General features: G+C 38.7%; 1 protein-coding gene across 1 annotated transcript; it reads left to right on the plus strand.

Annotated features, from left to right (window-relative positions):
* Positions 1-286: 286 nt before the first annotated feature.
* LOC137137919 (coxsackievirus and adenovirus receptor-like) lies at positions 287-11,569 on the plus strand. The gene is made up of 5 exons (XM_067524744.1): positions 287-480; positions 2,935-3,264; positions 3,440-3,778; positions 4,020-9,923; positions 10,189-11,569. The coding sequence occupies exons 1-4, from the start codon at positions 465-467 to the stop codon at positions 4,277-4,279; spliced, it is 945 nt and encodes a 314-aa protein (XP_067380845.1). The 5' UTR covers positions 287-464; the 3' UTR covers positions 4,280-9,923; positions 10,189-11,569.
* Positions 11,570-22,568: the final 10,999 nt, after the last annotated feature.

Consider the following 22,568-nt stretch of genomic DNA (forward strand, 5'->3'; position numbering starts at 1 on the left):
TTTGTGAAGAATGTGAGGAGCTGGAAAAAGAAGAACAAGTGTTAAACTGTTAAAAACAAGGACTGTTAAGTGTGGGGTTAAAGGTCATGTTGGAGCCAAATAATCAATGTAGAGGCGCGTTATGCATTTTGAAAAATAGAACAGGACTGATCTCAAGAATCGAACAATATAGAACATGTAGGGAGAGAGTTAAACCAGAAGATGGCAGTAATGCAACACATGGGATCCCGACTGAAAAAGAGCACGTACTCTTACGTCACGGCGTAACTGCGCGAAGAAACTGAAACGTCACTTCCTTCTTTGGAGCGTAACTACGCAGTAGCAAAATGACCAGATCATGACCAGATCTTTGTTGTTTCCACTAACAAATGATTTTTTTCCATCACAGTAGGAGCCAGAACAAGTAAAGGATGTCTTCTTCTGGATAGATCTTCTGTGTGTGTCTCCTCACGTGTCTCCTGAACATGTCTGTCTCTGACGGTAAGCTGGGTCGCGTTAGGCCTTAACATTTCCTGAAAACAGAAAGAGGAACCACGTTAACTGTGTCTCAGTGACACACAGCTCCGGGTTTATTCAGAGTGTTAATCTTAATGTTACTGCAGCACAGAGAAAAACTCTAGAACATGTTTGTGCAGGTTTATGTATGTATGTATGTATGTATGTATGTATGTATGTATGTATGTATGTATGTATTTATTTGTTTGTTTTTTGTTAAAGATGACCGCACCCTTCGAGCTGTTAGTTTCGTTTTCTTTTTAATCTCAGTTTAAAGTTAAACACACGTTCAGAGGATCAGTGTGAGACAGGAAGCAGAAAGTTGACATATCAGGTATTTACTCAGGAATAATGAACATTTGGTTCATTTCTACAGGAAGCAGTCAGATAAACACAGTGGGTCAAATGGATTCAGAGCTGTTGTTTCCATGTGGAACAGAAGCTTTGATCAGAGAACAACTGCTGTTAATGACTTAGACAGTGAATCCTACTGGAAATCAGTGGCTGTTTTTAGTTGAAAAAGACTCCAGATAAAGAGGAATGAGGCACTAAATGTAAAGAACTACCTGATGTGTTTCTTTCCTGAGTCTTTGTGGAACAATGGTCCTTTCTTTATTTGCTCTAAAGTGAGTGGACTGAAGTTTCTGTTGGTCTGTGAGATCCTCATCAAACACTTTAACATGTTTTAACATCGTCTTTAACATGTTCCTGGAACAACAGGAAGCTTCACTTACATTCACACAGTTTGAACAGGTGGATTTTCTACAAGGCCCCTTTCACACTTCCACCTCCCTCTCTGTCCACACTAAGTTGTTGTGTGAATAAAAGACATTTAAAGCAGTTTGATTAGTAAAATAATTAATAATTAAAGTAGTCATTAGTTACAGACCACATACTCTCAATACTAAATAGAAATTTTCTTTCTAATATTTATACCACTTCCTTTCATAGTAATGTGATTATATTTACATTGTTGACCATCACTTGCTGCTGATGCTTTGACCAGTTTTTACAGTGTTTCTGTAATGAACATTGTGTTTGTAGTCAGAGGAAACTCAGAGCCAGTTAATAACCAGCTTCATGCTCACAGTTATCTATGAGAAATGTTAGAGAACGAGCTTCATGGTCCAGGTCTCAGATGTCAGTCCTTCCTCTGGTTTTAGTACATTTAACATCAGAACTACACGATTAAACCTCATTTCGTTTCAAATGACAGAGTCTGGTTCACACAGCTGAACTAGGAATGTGTTTAAACTACAGTTGGGCACAAACGTTTGCATCCTCATGTTTATAAGTTATAAGTTTATAAAAATTATCCTTGTTTTTTGATGAAAGAACATTTGTACCAGCTGATTTAAAAATTAATAATAAAATCTTAGTTTTACTTATTTTAGCCATTTCAAAATAAGTGGCTGCTTTAAAGTCATATTTGTTTTTACATATTGGATGAGTGAAAATGACTCATCTACATGTGAATGTATTTTATTAATTTTTACAGTCACAGTTATTTTTTAAAAACTTCATCACTGATATGTCATGTTTGTTTATCCAAAGGTTGAATCATATCAACTGTCCATCTTTTCCTTGGTTAGAAACATTTCTCTACTTATTCAAGCAGCTTCTTCAATCTGAATAAAGTGGCTGGGGAACCCAGTTATATCATCAAAGGGATCTTCAGAAAATACCACATACCTGTTCACTTCAAACCCACCAACAACCTGAGACAAATACTTTTCCACTCGAAAGACTAAACATCTAAATACAAGAAGAGCAACATAGTGTGTGCAGTCCTCTGCAGTGAAGACAGCTCAGAGCTCTACATTGGAGAAACCAAACAGCCTCTGCACAGGAGAAGCAACACCTCAGGACCAGAATCAGCAGTGTACCTACACCTGAAGGACAAAAGGACGCTCGTTTGAGGATGACATCAAAGACAGATGGTATGAGAGAGGAGTAGGTGAAGCCATTTATGTCATCCGTCCCCAGGAAGATGAAAACCACTTCACACATCCACCAAGAGGGCCACACCCATCGACCCCCATCTTAGGGGTTTAGGGAATTAGGGTCGTAATCGTTACACCTTGATGACTCCACCCTCTTCCCACCTCCCACCTTAATGAGCTTATTCAGGCTCGTGTGGAACAAAGTCTACTTTGTGAACAGATGTGGTGTTTTCTAAAAAATTCTCTTGATGATATAACTGGGTTCACCATCCACTTTACTCAGACTGAAGAAGCTGCTTGAATAATAGCAACATTTCTAACCAAGGAAAAGAAGTTCAGTTGATATGATTCAACCTTTGGATTTATCTTTGATATTTCAGATCATGAGCTTCACGTTTAAAAAGGTTTAATGTTAAATGATCAAAATAACAAATGTGTCCTAAATAATATTTTTACTGACACTTGCTTTTTTTCTGTTTTAATTCTGATCCACAAGTGAAAACAGTCCAACCTGGAGAAGACGTCCTTCTTCTGTGTCTGGGTCCCAGAGCTGCTGACATCGTATTTGTAGAGTGGATCAGACCTGATCTGGAATCAGAAGGTTCTGTCTTCTTCTTCAGGGACGATCGTACATATGAAAACTACCAGCATCCATCTTTTCATGGTCGAGTGGAGCTGAGAGATCCACAGATGAAGGACGGAGACGCATCTGTGATTCTGAAGAACGTTACCATCAAAGACATTGGAACATATGAGTGTAATGTTAGAATAACAGGAAACAGTCTTCAGTTCATCAGCAGCGTCCACCTAAAGGTTAAAGACTCAGGTGAGTTTGAAGTGCAGCTTCTTCCACATCACTGTTGGTCAGGATTTTTCCACATCATGTCAACAAACTGCACTGATCCAAGTTGTGACTTTAGAGCTGTGTGAATTTGACCTCATCAACTGTTTTACTGATGTTTACTTTGTGTTTTGATCTGGATTTTATGGTTTTTGTTTAGACCATCAACAGATCACAGTGAAGACTGGAGATGATGTTACTCTTCAGTGTCTGGATCACAGAGGTGGAGACATTGAGCTGTTAGTGTGGAGGAGACTGGACCTGGAGGAAGACGTCTTTGATTGTAGACATGGGAGCATGTCTGACAACCTCCAGCATCCATCGTTTAAGAACCGAGTGGAGCTGAGAGATCCAGAGATGAAGGACGGAGACGTTTCTGTGATTCTGAAGAAAGTGAAGATTAGTGACACTGGAACATATGAGTGTTATGTTAGAAACAGCAACACACAACCACAACCTCAGCTCATCAGCAACATCACAATGACAGTTATCGACTCAGGTGAGTGTGTGTGTGTGTATCAGAGATGAAGCTGCTTCCTGGTTGTTGATGTGAGAGTGAACCATCACAGATCAGATGTTTGTGTTTTCTAAAGATGTTGCTGATGAGACTTTGTAGCAAACAGCTGCTATGAGTGATGGGATCAAAGTGCAGTAGATAATGTCTGACAGGAGTTTGAAGAGGAAATGGATTCATCACTTACCTGACACCTCACACCTCACATCTCATTCTCTTCTCACAGGGGATGGAGCTAGAGACACTGAGGATGGAGGAAACATGGACAGAGGAAAGCATGGACATGTTGGACTGGTAGTTGTTACAGTGCTTGTTGTTGTTGTTGTTATTGGTTTTATGATCTATAGAAGATGCAGAAGACTCAATCAGCATAATCACCAATGTCCTGCTGATGAAGCAGCTGATCATGAGCTCCAAGATTTGAATTCTAAACCTGAAGTGAAAATTGAGGAGGTGGAGGAAGAAAAACCCCCAGTGGAGACATGAGGTATCTATTGCAAACTTCATGATGGTGTTGGAGCTTTGTGTTATTGGGCCAGAGAAAGACCAGTTTAGGAGACATGTGAGGAGACACACACAGAAGGTCCATTTAGAAGTCAACATCCTTTTCTTCTTCTGGCTCCCTCTGTGCAGAACAATTCATTTTTAGTGGAAACAACAAAGATAAAAACTAATTGGACCTTACATTTCTGCTCAATACAGTCGAAAAAGAACTATGGATGTTGTTTGCATTAAATGGAGCTTCTGTGTGTGAAACTATGAAATCATTTCAATTTTAGTGACAAAAACAAGACAGTTTGATTGGATTAATATTATTTATTATGATTTCAAAGTTACAAAATAGAGCTAATTGAAACCAACATAACTACCTCATTTAAAATGCACTAAAGGTCTTGTACCATGTAAAGAATGTGCCAACACATTTTTTTAGCCATTTTCAAAATCTGGTCCATGTGCACTTTGCAACATGTAACAGAATCATGTTGAATCCACTGCCGTCCACTTATTAATCAGGAGCAGGAAATTTACTCACTTCTTAAATGCACAAAAATGTTTATGTAATTTTAAAAAGCAATTTGTGTGATTGCTCACTAATGTTGTTTCCAGTATTTCATTTTATTATTTTTCCGGATTCTTCCGTCCGTTTTTTTGAAATGCTATAAGTCCTAAATGCTAACAGCTGCAAACATGGTTCGAAGTGTAACTTGTTTAAGCATGTTTGGGAGAGATGGGCTTGGTGCTGACAGCTAATGTACTGTATTTATTATGAATATGAATGTGATTATTTTTATGAATGGAAAGTCTATGGGAGTGATGTTTAAACTGCAATATCTCAAACTACACATGGTAGCATGATGCAGCTTTGTGTACAGCTGCATCACAATGATGCGCTTCAGGCATATGGGGTCTCGTGTGTGTGTGTGTGTGTGTGTGTGTGTGTGTGTGTGTAAACCTGCTTTTGAATTCCATTTTTATATCTTCCTGTCAATAGGAACCTGAGATGTGTCCCCTTTACTTTTAATTCTTTAAGCATAATATAAATCATGTACTTAAGTAGAAATGTTATCGGGTACTTATACAACTTACCCAAACAAAATTTTACTGTAGTATTTGTACTTTTATTTTATTACATTTTTTGAGTTCTTCATCCAGCAGTGACTGAGTTATGATGGTTGTTCTCATTCTCTGAGAGAGAATTAATGAGGTAAAGCCTATTTTTATTGTTTTTTATTTTTTTTGTTGTTGTTTCCTTTTTATGGGTTTAATTTTATTATATCTCATTTTAATTCAGGAGATAAAGAACCACAAGTTGCTCCTGGTTTGACTTTAGTCATTGGATACATTTATCCAAAGTGAGTTTTTCTTGGCCTTTGTTAAATGCTTTGTTATCATATGTACTACAGTGAATGCAATCTGTGTCTTCCTGTGCCAAGTCCCAAGTCTGAATAAATGCAGAGGGTTGTGTCAGGAAGGGCATCCGACTAAAAACCTGGAGGTATTTCTCTGGTTGGAAGCGTCAGTCAGAAGAAACAGTTTATTTGAAATGATTCTGTTGTTGAAATAGTATTTCTCATTAGTCTATGAAATGTTCCAGTATGCTACATGCTATACTGTGTTTTTTAATCATTGTAATTATTGTAATATTGTATATATGGGCAGCTGTAGCTCAGTCAACCTGGGCAAGTTACTGATCCCCTAACAGCCCATTCCCCTCCTCACCTATGCAGTGCTGGTCCAAGCCCGGTAGAAATAGACCGGGCTGCGTCAGGAAGGGTATCTGGCGTAAAACCTGCCAAATCAACATGTGGTCAATGATCCGCTGTGTGTGCGACTTTTTCAATCTTTTTTTTTTTTAAGCTAATGCAATGACCGACTTGAGTGAAACTTTTTCACATTTTACCTTTTTATATTGACTTTTTTTCTTGGTTTGGATTTATGTTTACTTTGCTGGTAACTTAATAGATGGGATGTAGCAAAAATATTGTAAAGTTTTTCTATTGTATTGTTTTTCTATGAAAACATGTGAGCTCCATCTGCCCCCCTCCCATGAGCAATGCCAAGGAGTCTTACACACTTGGAAACTTAGAAACTGGATTTGTACATTAGGAAGAGCTCATTTTATTCTGTTTTTTACTTATTGTGACAAGTCCTGGTTTGACTTTAGTCATTTGATACATTTATCCAAAGTGAGTTTTTCTTGGCCTTTGTTAAATGCTTTATCATATGTACGACAGTGAATGCAATCTGTGTCTTCCTGTGCCAAATGATCCGCTGTGGTGACCCTGAATCAAGGGATAAACTGAAAGGACAAAAAAATTGTAATATTGTATATATTTGTAATTATTTAAACTCAAGAGTAACACATACAGTCCCAAGACTGCATAAATCTGATTACAGTGGCAGGAAGAAATCCGTGAAGCCTGAAGGACTGACTGGTTTTATGCATTGATTGTTGTAAGTGACCTTAATGAAAAGGTCTTCAACCATGAGAAATGTGTGCTTTGCTTTGTTCTCATTTTACTGAGTGTAAAATTGCACATCTGCTAACTAAAGCCGCAGGTGATTCAGCAGAGAGAACTGCTCGCAACACACACACACACACACACACACACACACACACACACACACACACACACACACACACTGTGTGGAGGTCTTCCCTGCTGATAAGATCAGAGGGCTGGAACAACGCTGTTGAGAATATATAAAGAGGTGCTTGTACTGTTTCAGCAGTCAATCCTGTACTTTTGCTGTGCATTTATCGACTCCTTGCTGCAAGTAAAAACCTTTTAACGAGACTCCAGTGACTCTGTCATTTTTGAGTAACAATTTACCTAACAGCTCGCCACAGTGTCAGCCTTTCTCTGAGGAATCTTGCTTGGATGTGGTAAAGAAGGAACCCAGAAAAAAACACACCACCAGAATTATTGCATCATGATGCTCCTACTAATGTTGGACTATGTCTGAACACCTTTTAACAAGTGCAATGTGTTCCAGAAGCTACATAAAACAATTAAAAAATATGTTTGCTCCAAAATGGACTTTCAGCGTGAGTCTTCTCACAGCTTTCCTGATATGTTCAGCCACTAAAGGTAAGGTAACACTTGTTTACTGAGAGTTAGGAAACCAGAAGAAACCGCTTTAACTGTGAGTCATTGACTGTGGTAACTTAGCTTTTGTAGGTTATTACGCTATAAACTTGCTCAGCAGATTTTGTCTCTTCCCCTGTATAAAGTATCAAGGGACTGTCTGAAATGAAAGTGCACATAGGAGCAGATTTATGGAGGAGAAAATCCCGGTTAGACTTTATACCACTTCCTAAAGATAAAAGCTTGGTTACTGGTGTCACGGTGGTTTCAGGTTTAGTGGACATACTGTAGATGTGGGTTTGTGTAATGACGGTTTGTTGGCTTTCTGAATTCTCTGAGGCAGTGGTGCATGACAGCAGAGTGTAAGGCACATTTAGTTACTTTCCCTAAATAAGGAAGCCTTCAGAGCAGCAGTAAGTTTGAGATAGATATGTTTTGTGTGTCCTAAAGACTCATCTCATATTTTTGTGTTCATTTTGACAACTCACATCTAATCATCACTCATTAAAATACATACTGTACAAAAGTTGTCGAGTCCTTTCAGTCTCAATGGTGGACTGATACATACCTCCTCAGAGCCAGATGAGAAAAACTGTGCGTTTCACAGACTCCACATAATCTTTTACATTAAACTAGGTTTGACTCAATGTAAGAATCTGTGAGCAGCAGCATGATAAAACTAGATAAACCTGTTTCATACACTTTCATGCTGTAACTGTGTAGAAAATATGTTCTGATTCATTTGCTCACAGGAAGTTTCTGTGCCATTTTGTCTCTGGGTGTGTTAGAGTTACAGAGAAAAGAAACACATTTACTGTGACTATTAATAGCTGTGATTCTCTAAAAGCACTGAAACAGTGTTGGTCCAAGTTTTCATGGGATGGTTTCCAATTTAGTGCAAGAAACTCTTGTATAAAAGAAAGTGTTCGATTTGAACAAACATGCACATTATCCCAACTTTGAAGCTCTCCACCTTCTCACCGAGCAGATTCTTTCATTACATTTTTATTACTTCTATTGTTGGAAACACGTGTTTCCAACATGATGTGAAGTTGTCAAAAGACACATTCAAAAAGGAAAGGAAATGAGAAAATAAAATCAAAAACAACTGATAAACAACTTTTCACCTGACTCCATAAATCTGCTCGAATTAAGACGTTGATCTTCCTGTTAATCAGTTCGTGTCAGCAGGAATTAACACAGGGTTTCCTCAAAGTGATGAACAACTGTGACTGTGTCACGATCTGGCCCTCACTTCCACTTCCTGCCTTGTCCTTTCATTTGGTAGCCTTTTGTCCACCTTCCGGTCACTGTCCTTTTCACCAGCTTTACCTTTCATTATCAGTCATTATTGTTTACTGTTCCCCTCAAACTCATGAGTTACCTGACCTGTGCTATTAGTTACTACGAGTAACTCTGACTCTTGTGACTTGGACTCTGTTTCTTGGTAACTTTGGTCTGAGGTTTGGTTTGTTCCTGTTCATTTTGTCTCCCTAGTCTTTTTCTGAGTGTTAGTTTGGTTTCTCCGTTTGTAGTCAAGTTTTGGCCCGTGTCTTATTTTATTCCTTAGTTTTTTCGCTAGGGTTAATTAATGTTTACAGTGTGTTGCTTCTGTTGTCAATGTTTGGTCTTGTTTTCTTAGTTATTATCTCTTGTGTTCAGTCGGGTGGATGGTCTGTGTTTACATTTTTTGTTCAGGATTTACTACCTGCCATATGCCTGCTTATTTTTGTGAATCCCTAAACTTTGCTTTATGAGTTTATTCCCTCTCACCGTCTCTTCACTTGCCTTAATACAAAACCTGATAGACTGAAGACACACAGATTTCTTCAGGACAGAATAAACTGATCATCTAACCACTCAAGTGATAAACCAACAAGACTTCACATACAGGAAAGTGAAAAAGCAGCCATTACAAGTTCCAAGAATGATCAGACCCTTTCTAGACCCGGCTTCACAAGAACCTGTCAGTCATATTAGTAATAACATATATTCTGTGTCAATTTTCAGTTAAAGGGAAAAAGAGAGAACAAAAATTTAGAACTACATGTGATGTAACCTGGGTAGAATCATAAAATGTGTGGTAAACTGAGTTCAGGTGTGAAGGTATTTTAGTCTTTAGTCTGTAAAATGGTTTGAAAATGAACTGATCAAAATAAAAATACTTTATTAAAAGGTTTTACTGACTTTTACTTCCTGTTTTTCCCTGGAAGAGATAAAAACACATACTAGAGAAGATGTCCTTCTCCAGTGTCACGGTCCCAGAGATGCTGACATCAAACTGGTAAAGTGGATCAGACCTAACCTGAAGTCAGAGGGTTTTATCTTCTTCTTTAGAGACGAACTTGTGTATGATGACAACCAGCATCCATCTTTTAAGAATCGAGTGAAGCTGAAAGATCAACACATAAAGGACGGAGACGCTTCTGTGATTCTAAAGAACGTCACCATCAAAGATACTGGAACATATGAGTGTTATGTTGGATATGGAGGCAGCTCCAAGCTCATTATCACCATTCACCTTATAGTCGTTGACTCAGGTGAGTGTGTGTGTGTGTGTGTGTGTGTGTGTGTGTGTGTGGATCAGAGGTGAAGCTGCTTCCTGGTTGTTGATGTGAGAGTGAACCATCACAGATCAGATGTTTGTGTTTTCTAAAGATGTTGCTGATGAGACTTTGTAGCAAACAGCTGCTATGAGTGATGGGATCAAAGTGCAGTAGATAATGTCTGACAGGAGTTTGAAGAGGAAATGGATTCATCACCTACCTGACACCTCACACCTCACATCTCATTCTCTTCTCACAGGTGGTGGAGCTGGAGGCACTGAGGATGGAGAAGATGAGGATGGAGGAAAGCAGAGTGATTATTTTGGAGTGGCTGGTGCTGTGTCAGTCATTGTTATGCAAGTTTCTGTTATTGTTTTCGTGATCCTGAGAAAAGTCATCAAGCAGCATTTATACAAACCTCATTTTAAACAAGCAGGTATCCAGCAGGTGTAAAGTATCTCAGATCCCTTTACTCCTGAAAGTTTGTCTTGCTGATGTGTCTTGCTGAAACTAAATCCACACAAATTTGTACACATTGTATGTATATACACATATTTGTACAATGTGTACTCTTGCATAAATAACACTCTTCATTAAGAGTTTCTTTGTTAGTAAATTTTACATGAAAAACTTGCAGCACACACACAAGAATGTTGAGACAGACTCCTAACCAAGGTCAACCAAACTGACCTTTAACCTGTTTGCTAGAGGAAGGAAAGTGGAGAAGACTGTTGGAGGTCTGTTTTGATTTTGGTCAATTTGTATTTTTTTGTTTACTTTTATGTGTTTAATATTATTATATCTCATTTTAATTTAACTTTATTTTATTCAGTTTTTAACTTATTGTCACAATGTTGTGGGTAACTGTGGTTCAGGAGATAAAGCTGACTGAACATCTCCTCTGATCAACAGGTGTTTTTGATGAAGACACTGAACCACAAGTTGCTCCTGGTTTGACTTTAACTCACTTTGGATAAATGTATTAAAGGTGAGGGGGCGGCTGTATCTCAGTTAATAAGGCAGTCATTCATGGACTGTCCCCCGGTATAGATTGAGGTGGTTTGCGTCAGGGAGGGGCCAATGATCCCTCGTAAACTGCATTTTACTATTGTATTATTAGTGTTTATCGCTGTGGTGACCCTGAACTCGCAGGATAAGCTGAAAGGACAAATACTAAAAAATCCTCTTTACTAAAGGCGGAACTGTGTGGTTCAGGAGGTACAGTGGGTTGAGTGTGTTTGTATCTATGTGTATATTGTATGTGTCCACCTAACATTTATTAAAACAATCAGACATGAAGACAGCTGCAGTAAAGACTGGGAAGAAACCCAACATGTGGTGATGTCTGTGTACAGAGTCACAGTGATGACAGAGTCACTGTCCACAGACGTTTATTCCATGAGTTTCATTTCAGGCTCAGTCTTGATTCTTTTCATTGTTCAGTTGCTGTTGTCTGTAGTTGTTTTACTTCCTGTCTTGTTACCTGTTACGTTTTATTACACAAATGTTATCATCTGTCAACACTGGCTCATTCACTGGGATTTGTGTGTCACACTTTTTTTTGGAATTGCCTCCCTGTACTCCTTCATTTATATTGACTGTAAAATGAGCTCTTTGCATAAAGTTTTGGATGTACAGCACCTGTGTGTGGTTAATGCTCAGTGTGCACTTTAATACAAAACCATGTCTCATTCTTCCATCTGATCAGCTTCATCGCACTTTAACCACTATGTCAGAAGAGAAATCCACAACTACCTGAATAATGATTCACTCTGCTCTAATCTGCCGTCATCATTCAGTTACAGTCTTCAAGTCACAGTCAGAACCACAGTGGTTTTCACACAGAGAGAAATCAGGAAATAACATGAGCAGAGAAACAGACAGAAACTAAACAGGCAGATCTGATTCACACTTTTCCTCCAATATTGGAATCAGACCATGTGAATACGATGATGTGCTGCCACCTGCTGGATGATTCAGGTAACAGCTCCACAGATAACAGGTCACTCTGTCCTCTTTGTAACAGCAGTTTGACTGACAAAACCAACTCAAAAGTCTCTTCTAGTACTTTAAATCAGTTTCTATCTAACCTCCATCTGCTGGTGCTGCCTTTGAAGGGACCTGTAGGAGCATCAGCAGCTGGTCTAACCAGATCTGACTGTAGACATCACTCAACGTTAAATGTGACTGAGGACAACACACTTTCTGAGGACGTCCAGGTCCGAACATGAGGTTGATTGTCCATCCATCATCTTTAACCTCTTATCCAGTCTGTCTCAGGGCCAACACAGTGAGACATTCACAGCACTAACCACTCCACTACTGTGCTGCCATGTTCATCCATCCATGCTGATCCTGTAATTTACGGCTGCTCACTGTAATTCACTGCAGTTTTCTAGAAGTATCATTATCTGCTGCTGTTGTATTGTTGGGATATTGGTCCCATATTCATCAACAAGGTACAAAAAACCTAACTAGGTAGTTAGGAAGAACTGAAACCAGCTCTGAGAGGCCTGGAGAGACTGAGGTAACAATGACAAACACTGTCAGTGATGGTGGAAGTTTTTTGAAGCACTAAATCACATAAATAAAATAACATTTTAGCATCAGTACAATAAAGTCAAAATGGCGACATCCAGTGGTCGACTTCTTCATGGTGTTACATATGTATGGATTTAATAAATGTGAAACCATAATGAAACAGTTTTTAGAAATATTTTTATTCGACTTGTTACAGCAAATAAACGCTGAGTCGGTTCTAATAAGACACAGCGAAATAACACGACTGATCAGTGTGGTAGAGGTTTTATTGTTACCTTGTTTAAACATAACCACTTCAATTTCGCCCCTCTTTTTGTGCACGATAAAGCCCAACTGCTTGTTTCTGCCTTCCTGAGGGTGCGTAGTGTTCACTGACTTTATTTCCCGTCTCGCCGGGTCTTCAGGGGGATTAACCCGTGTCGATGACAGAATAAGGAAATGTTGAGGAAGTAGCTAAAGAATGTAAACCTGGGAAGATGGTGCAGTATGAGGCTCTTTGTAGAACATTCTTATTCCCGCTGTGTTTATTCATGAGCGTGTGTCTTCGGGAGAACAGCGCTGAGTTAATATTTACTCCTCAACAGAAAACTAAATAGCAGACAGCGTTAGCATTAGCAGAAAGCTAACCTTCAAGCTTTAGCCTGCTAACTCAGCTAATCACTATCCCGAGGCCAGCTAGCGGGTATCCGACTCAGTTAGCTACATATCGAGTGGGTTGCCGAGAATAACTTCGCTCGGCTAGTGGGCAGCTGGCCTCGAAGAGTGGTTAGTGGCCTACCAGTTTCTGAACCAGTTTCTGAACCAGTTTCTAAATCAGTTGCTGCCCAGACAGTGTAACGTTATATATTTAGACATTTAGTGAAGATCGTCTTCAATAACATTAAAGGGCCGTCGGCTTTGTGAGCATTGCAGACAAAAACATTTCAGTCGTTGCACAAGTGTTTTCTTTACCCCACGATCCGTGGGTGAAGCGTAGTGATTAAAATAAAACATAGTAAACTGACGGACTAAAGTTAGTGACCATCTCCATATGCAGCGTGGACAACGTGGGCTAATAAATAACTTTTCCCATTACCCTTATTTCCTCCTTTTCTTTATGGTGTTTTCTAATTATTTTAAAGCAACTGTATAATCATTTGAGTCCACTCAATACATGCAGATGTTTTGGAATAAAATCATGTAACATGTACCAATAAGGTGTAATAGCTTTTTTCCAATAGCGTCGTCATTTTTTTTTTGAGTGACAATTCAAACTGCTTTTCCTGACGTCTGTGCTTGCTCCTACTATATGCACAACCTTTAGATAAAAAACAAAATAATCATGCAATGTAGTCAAAGAAGCTATTACGGCCTTCATACTACATTTGTTAATCAGGTTGAGACAGTGTCTGAAAGCTGCTTTATGTTCTTAAGGAGACAAAGTTGATTTCTGGCACTGATAGTATAGCTGTCAGTTTGATGCACATGCTATGCAACCAGTTAACCCCATCCCTACCCGGGTGACTGATAACTCATAATAATTCTGTGAAAATACCATGAACTATAGGCTTATACAGTACAACGTCATTATATCCGTATTGAGTAACACAAAATGATCCCTAAATTACTATGATCACAAATAAAGATGTCCTGCAAACATCTAAATCCAACTTCAAGCTAAATTGCAGTGAAACAAGCATCTTGTTTAATATAGAACATGATATTGACAAGGGAAGGTAATGTGGTTCCTGACCTCTATCTACATCACTACGATTGAGCAACCACTGATGCATTTGGAAGACTGGCACCAGTTGAGAGTCCCTTTTTTGTTTTTTGGTCCTTAGTCCGCATGTTGATTTGGCACAGTTTTTACACCAGATTCCCTTCCTGACGCAGCCTCCCCAATTTCTACCGGGCTTGGGACCGGCACTGTACGACTCGGGATTGGGAATGGGCTGTTGGGGGTTCAGTGTCTTGCCCAGGGACACTTCAACATCTAGTTGGGAAGAGAGGGTCACTGTACCAACTACCAGTTGACAGTCACAAGTAATTTTAAAACATTTTGACCGAAGATTATTCCTACTCGGTCAAACTTTTGTGTCCAATTACTTTTCACCATTGAGATGTGTTTCCCCTCACATTAACCTGTGTTCATCTTGTGAAGATTACAACATGTAACTTTATCTGCTGCAACACATTATCATGTGGACTGATACTAGGTGCACCACTGTGGCCACAAGCTAGTCAGTCACAGGATGATTCAGAGCCAAGTGTTACATCTAGACAAGTAAACTGGTGTTTGAATTTTGCAATGTTACACATAAATAAGAAAATGTTCATACTGCAGTTTGAAGTATTTGACCAGCTTCACGAGTGAACCCTCCTTTAGAGGTTATGTCATTCTACCAAGACTTACTCCATAAATTAGAGCAAATGAGCATTTTGAATTGCTACAAAAGATGTTGACCTCTATCGTACATACTAAGTTATTGTTTTCATTAAGCCTCACAAAGCTGCATTTACCAATGACCTCATCAAGTGGATAAAGTCTTTTAATAGTAGTTTTGCTGGTGGTGAAGTGATAAAATTGGTTAAAAATATTAACCCATTTCAAATTTGAACTTCAAGAAAATCATCATCAATAAAGAATAATGATGTCAGACGAGAATTTAATCTAATTGCAAATTTGTTTTAGAATTGTTATTATAAAGAAAAACAAGTTGTTGTTGTTTTTTTTATACTGTCAAGACACTATTAGTAAGCAGGTATCCTCAGAAACCTTTTTTTTTCTTTCTAGAAAACATTGGATTTGGTCAAACTTTTCAATTTAATACAGTTTGATGAGAAAGTTTGTAGTACATTCTGGATTGGCAGCAATTAGGTTTATTGGCTGGTTTGGAGGGTGAGAGTCCTCAGATGGAGGCAGGTGTTTTATTCAGATAATTTAAGCCTTTGTTTAGTATGTTTATGTCCCTCAGGTCAGCTGAACATCACCGTCCACCCTGGACAAAACATGACTCTACCGTGTCAGGCTCCTGTCTCCAAACACTTCATTGCTGTAGAGTGGACCAGACCTGACCTGACACCATCACAGTACGTCTTTTTTGTTCGTGGTGGGCGCATTCACAACACTTTCCAGCATCCATCCTTTGTTAACCGAGTGGACCTCCTGGACAGACCGATGAAGGATGGTAATGTGTCTTTGATTCTGAGGAACGTGAACAGCAGCGACCATGGAACATACGAGTGTCGAGTCAAGGAGAGGGAGCGGAGACGCATGATAAGAGGTTTTATTAAGTCTGAGCCCATCAACGTCATCAGACTGACAGTTACAGACTCAGGTGAGTTTGATAACAGTTGGGTGGTTATGATTAGGAATATGACCATGTAGAAAAATACAAATGTGCATAATGGCCATATCAAAATTGTTTTGTCAAAAATCTGACTTGTTCAGGCTATACATCATTTTCTCTCTCTGCAGACGTATTTGCCAAAAAAATGCTCCTGTGGTATTTCAGCATTAACCCTAAAGTTATTTTCCATTATCAAATTTAAGTCACAATTTACGTGACCTAAATTAAACGGTAACATGAAATAAAGATCATCAAGGAGTCGCATTAAACAAAAAAGTCATGTGTGCTGTTACTTTGAGTTAAAGGCAATTAAGCGGACTGTGCCAGGTCAGGCTAAAATATTTAAATGCACTGGTGAGATGAAGAAGCTGCTCACTGTCAGATAGACTTGATGTCTGATTCCCAATTTTTTTTCCACAAGATTTTAAGGAAAGCAGAACATTCCTGACTTGATTGTAGAGATTTTAGCCCTGCAGCCAACTGCCTCCTAATACCACAAGGAATTGCAGCGAAAAACTCAAATGTGCAATAAGAGTTTTTAGCATGTTTCTAGTGTCATACTTAATCTGATTTTTCATAATTTGTCATTGTGAGGATGAGTTGCAATGTGATGGGATGAAAACAGCTGAACTGAATAAATAATGTGCCCCAGCCAATGAGAATTATCTAACAATAAATGCATTAATTCATAGGTACAAATAATAGACCTAAAAGTAACTCTTGAGTCACAATATTAAAAAATACAGTAGACTTTCGTGATTAATCTTGTTACAGCATAAAAAATAGGAAGTTAGGTTTGACCTTTTTGGATTTAGTATTAGTTTTGGACTCAGTATATCCTTAATATTTAAACTTAAGAGTGTCAGTAACCCCAAAAAATGGTTTACATGAGTTTGAGTAGGAAATGGCTTGTTATTTATATTATCTACCTTACATCTGATATTTCACATCTGATTTTGATCTGCAGATCTTATAGCTGGAAGCATCAACAAAGCTGATGGAGGAATCAAGGACGGACATGTTGGACTGGCAGTTGGTCTGTCAGCTCTTAGTTTGCTTCTTGTTGCTTTTGGTGCTGGTGGATTCGTGATGTATAAAAAAAGAACCATGGGTCATTCATACACAGTTCCTGCTGAACAAGCAGATGAAACAGTAATGTAGCTGTAAAGGGATAAAGATAGAGATCAAACTTTATTGATCTCACAGCAGGGAAATTCACTTGTTAAGCAGCATACAGCAAGACCAGCATCTTGTCCGCCCTGGTATGGCACTTCACGTACTGGGTGAAAGTAGGGAGAGTAGAAGAGAGTGGAGCGCGATTAAAGTCCCCAGTGAGGAGAAAGAGGGACTGCTGAGTCTGCATCAGCAGAGGGAGGGATGTACACATTAAACACAATAACGTGCAAAAACTCCTGGGGATGTAATAGAGTCTTTTGCAAATAGGAAGTAACTCAATGTCTTTAGTGCAGAGATGTGCGCTGGGTTGCACCATCTCTCTTTAATAAACACCACCAGTCGCCCTCCATTCTTCGTACCGCACTCATCCAAATCCATCCAGGGCAACCACAGAGTCTGGTGTCACTTCAGTCGCCCATGTCTGAAACATGAGGGTCCACTCCCTATACTCCTGCTGCAGCTAGATCAACCCCGTAAGCTCATCAATCTTATTGGAGAAGGAACGGACGTTTCACATGTACCTTCATTTTCTCTCCTGGAGCTTTTGTCCCACTCTACAGCCTCTCCCTTTCCTCCATAATTCACCTGGAATCTCTGGCTTGTCTCGTAGAGCTAAAAGCTGCTCCTCTGTGTAAACTGTGAAGCTCTTTCTGAAGCTGAAGGGTTCTTTGGATGAACTCCCAAAAAGTTCAAAAAACAGTAAAAAAAAGAAAACAAACGAGTAATACATGTAGTCGCCCTGTGTGCACAGAATCTAAAAGGATTTAACCACATTAAAGAAAACCTGAAACCTGAACCTGACGGGCTACATTCCCCAGGGAGCCTGCCCAGTATGTGAGGGATGGCACAGTCTCTCACAGTAGCAGCATGTCTGCAACATGGCTGTTGCAGACTCACAAATAGTCACTATATGTTCTTTGTTCATGCGCTGTTTGCACAAGGGTGTAATTAACCTAATATTGTTGGATGTATAAATGTATTGATTCTATGGTGAAGATTTTTTGCACTTAGGATAAGCTGATGAAAAACTATTTGTGAACCTTTACTGGTTTGTGCATATTAACATTGCCGTTTGGAAAATATTTATAATGAAATTATATTTTGTTAAAGAAACTTTTGTGTGAGGTTTGGATTATGTTATCAGTGCCTCAAATAAAAGCCTTCAGGTTTTATTTGAGTTTTAAAACCTGCAGATATGCTGAATAAATGAAGACGTTGACAAGCTGGAGTGCTTTAGGGATCTTAAAGTTCACTTTTTAATGTTATAAAACATTGAGAGTTAACTGTCAATTCTCAAAATGCCAGAAATACGTCACTTCGGACTAAGACTATAACCAGTCATACAGAAAAAAAAACACATTATCACATCAAAAGCCTTATTCAGTGTAGTATTCAGTTTAAAGTAGTTTATGCTACTTTCTACTTCCTGTATTTTAACCTCTTCTGAATGTGAAGGTCCTGCGATGATTTACTGACTTTACACTGTAAAAACTGCACTGTTTTATGAAAAAGATGCTTTAGATTTAGAAATTATGTGTGTAAATAAATAAATAATTAAAATTATAAACTGTTGTACTGGGTGTCTGAGGAAGCATCTGTGATGGAAAATCAAGTTTTATTAAATGAAGATTACATTTAATCCTTAGCATTTTACCTAGTTATAATAGTAACTTGTACTCAGTGTACTTTTGAAGAATGTTTAAAAGATTGTCTGTTGTTCAAACTTTGTCTCACATATATGTTTTGTCTTGAAGTGTTTGCAGAACTGCTCCAAGGTCAGTTATTGTCTAACAGCAGACCATCCCACTCTGTAGTGACCCAGAGTCACTTCATGCTCATAGCTGCTTATCAAAGTGCTGAAAAGGGAAAAGGTTTCCAGAAAAGGAGACGAGTGCTGGGAGCAGTAGCCTGAGGGTGAAGAATGTTCTGCCCAGCAACAGAAAGTTATAAGACTAATGTGTGATGTATGAAGTTTAGAACTGCATAGGATGGAGACTTGAAACTCTGTTGATGATCTTCTCTCTTCCTGGATGTTGAAGCTTCTTTACTGCTTACACTTGAGGTGTCTAAGACCTGATATGCTCATTTTTGCCATGACAATTTGGCGTTGTCGGCAGGATCCGTGAGTGGTCACTGGAGGAGCCAGAGTAACCAGTGGTTTGCATGCACCCTGGAAAAGAAAACAGGAGTATAAAGGGCAACAGCCAAGTTGAACGAAAGGGCCAACAAATAAAACTGAGGTATTGGGAGCTTTAAAAAGATTCCCTCATCCTCGTAGAGACGTCTGCGTTGAAGGCCGTGCACGGACGGGGGCTTGGACCCCATAGGGTCCGATTGTCGAGATTACGAAAACCAAGTATGGTGACAAAAGTCTTAAATGTTTGAAACTCTGGATTGAGTATTTTGGTTTTCCTTAAGAAGGTTGCTTTAATAAAATAAGCAAACAAAATTAGAGACAGAAGAAAAAAAGTTAAATCAAGAAAAGAAACTGAAGGCTAAAAAGACAAACAGATGTGTAACTTACATAATGTTAAATATGTGAACAAAGGAAAATTAAGTAGAGTTTAGGGAAAGAAGACGACTACATTCATGTTGTCAGAATTATGCCCCATAAATTTGATTGAATAAATATCTAATGATTAAGTAGTGGATCTATCTGATGACTACATCAGAAGTAATGCAAGTGTTTGATAATTCAAACATTTAAAAACACACCATGATGAATTATAGCCCAGATTTTCTGTTATATGTGTATGAATGGAAGCTGCAGCAGGCTGTCTTTTCTTGTTCATGTCAGTAAGTGACTTACATTGTACATCACATGTTTCACATGACTGAATGAGTGGATTCAGTGAAGTTTGAATAATTCACTGCAGTGTTTTATTGGGCTGATCACTTATGTGATGTGTCTCTGAATGAGGAACCAATCTGTTTCTATGACGTTCAAATGCTGTTTCCCATATTTTCATGAGCTAAATCAGAATAAGAAAGGTTGGAAAATTTAGGCTGTGATATTTTCAGTGTCTGTCTGTGCCTACAGGAAGGTTTTTAGTTCTGTTTACATGCTTGTGCCTGAGCAGAAAACACAAACTTCTTCCTTATCAAAAATTGTGGCAACAACACATGGTGACAGAGGGGCAAGCAGAGAGGAGAGGGTTAGGATCAGATGAGCTAGTGATTCTTTCCTGTGTGAATCAACTAAGATTTTAATATTTCCCAGTAAGAGGGCATGAAGCTGTCCTTGTTATAGAGTAGGTCACATAATAATACACCCAATGTCACAGTGAGCCTAAATGCCACACTATGATAACCTGTAAATGAAAAACATAAAGCTCTCAAACAAAAAGCCACTGATGGAATTACATCAATTTTTTGAATTGCTAAAGAAAAGCAGCCGTGATTGTGTCTTGTGAATATTTAATGATAAAGATGTGTGATATTGATAGTGGAAAGTGGTCCTTCGTGAAGTAACTTATTGAAGTCATGTGATAACCAAACAATCCATTCTCATCTCTTTAACCAAGAAACAAAGGATGAGTTTCTTGGGTCTGACATCATACTGAAAACAATGGATTCAATATTATCAAGACAGAAAGGCTCCAAATGTATTGTTCCATGGAAAATAACTCTCAGCTCATGATGAAATGAGTTGAGCACCATGAGCAGACTCCACATTAGTGTTATCCAGTCACTATGTTCGGTTTGTTAACCAGGGAAACAGCTGTATGACTTGTGTTTTGTTACAGAACCATGATGGCAGATGACAACATTAGCTAAGATGGATCCTGCAGATGATGGATTATGATGCCTGCAAGCTGTGACAGTTGCAGACAAAGTGTTGGTTGTGCTGATCTAACTCTTCCTTATGCAGCTTCTTTCTCTTATTCCAGGAGCAGAAACTCATCACCTTTCTACAGTGAGATGTCTGAGATACGATCAGTGTTACTTCACATGTCTAATGTAACTGTTTCCAGATGGTTCAATCCCACCACTTGAGAGAACCAAGAAGATTTTGCTGTTGTTACATAATGTGATGTTTATCATATTATTTAGCTTAAGATGCTGAATTTGTGGCTCATAGAAGAAGAACTGAAGACAAAAACAGTAAAGATCTTGGATTTTAGACTTTTAGATCCACAATTTTTGAATTGTTCATGAATCTGGAACACTCTAGACAAGAGTTCAAGGAATCTGATAACAATCTTTTTTTTTAACATAATAATGTTGCTGCTTAGTTTCAGCAGGAAACACGCAAGTGGATGATGTAGCTAAGAAAGCTGCCCAACAGGAAGTATCTCAAACACACACACACAAACAAAAGTGTTTCAGACATTTTATTGTCACTCCCTGCTGTACAACAATTTTCTATCTCCGAGAAAATCAGGGGAAAATAGGGGGTTGCAAATTCCAAAAGTTCCAAAATTCTTCTTAAACACTGATAAAGTTGACACAGGTTAAACCATGTGTTTAAAAGGGGGAATGTTGATTTATTACAGCAACCGATGATTTAACAAGGGGTATGAATCATATGCGCAGAAATATTGTCAATCTTGCTTTGTCTGTGTGACTAAAGCCACAGGCAGCACATCTTCCATCTGATAAACCATTTGACCATGTGATGATTGATTTCATTGAGTTGATGCCCAACTGAGAGAAGAGATATTGTGTTGTTATGACTGATGTACTCAAAACAAAATTGGTACGAAGGAGAAGGTCTCCATGGACTGAGCTTTCTCTGGCTGTTTTAAGGAACATGGGGATAAGGGAAAATAAATAAATAAAATAGTTTGGGAAATCTCCAAATTTGAGAAAATGATATGTTGCAATATTTCCAGACGTTGTCTTCTGCTTTGTTTTAAATACATTACCAGGACATTCTTCCTATTCCAACTGAACGATTTCAGTGGAATGGACCCTTTCAAATGATGCACGCAACCACACAGCAGTGAAAGACGTGGATACACGCCACCCACTGAAAGGAAGGGGCCAAAGTCTGTGGACAAAGAGGACGAGTGCAAGTGCCTACACTCTGAGTCCCTAAGCTGCGAAGAAGGAAAGCAACAGTGAGAACAACACCATGGAAGACAGAATGAGACTCCTTGTGCCACAGTACACTGGTCAAGTAAAACACATGCTTTGAAAGACATGTGGTGAATCTGCAGAGGAAAACCACAACAGACTCGATCCCAGAACGTGCACCCAGGTGATGTTTGGAATTGAAGGTAGGAATCGAACATGATATGCCCCCACTCTCCAGGGAGGAAGTGCAGTGCCCATAAAAATCATTTGATGGAAAATTAGAAACCAAATAGCTGCAGGATTTGAGTCTTTGTGCCATTGATAAAAATCTTGATTGGATGAATTTCACATATGAATTACACCTCTGATGCTGTAGAACACCTGACGGAGCATGCAATCTTTTACATTTTACAGGTGTTGTCTTATGCCATGTGTAAAAAGTCTAATTATGTGAGTCACAGAGTTCTATGACTCATCAGATGGCACTCATTGATATAACATCTGCAAAGAATTTAGTTCCTCTTTTTAAAACCTGATGTTGACCTTTTCACAGATCTGTAAATATCCTATA

This window comes from Channa argus, chromosome 12, assembly GCF_033026475.1.
Source record: "Channa argus isolate prfri chromosome 12, Channa argus male v1.0, whole genome shotgun sequence".
Lineage (NCBI taxonomy): Eukaryota > Metazoa > Chordata > Actinopteri > Anabantiformes > Channidae > Channa > Channa argus.

Coding starts and splice junctions, on each gene's coding strand:
- LOC137137919 (XM_067524744.1), top strand. Junction 3,265..3,439: donor CCTAAAGGTTAAAGACTCAG/GTGAGTTTGAAG, acceptor GTTTTTGTTTAG/ACCATCAACAGATCACAGTG. Junction 3,779..4,019: donor AATGACAGTTATCGACTCAG/GTGAGTGTGTGT, acceptor CTCTTCTCACAG/GGGATGGAGCTAGAGACACT.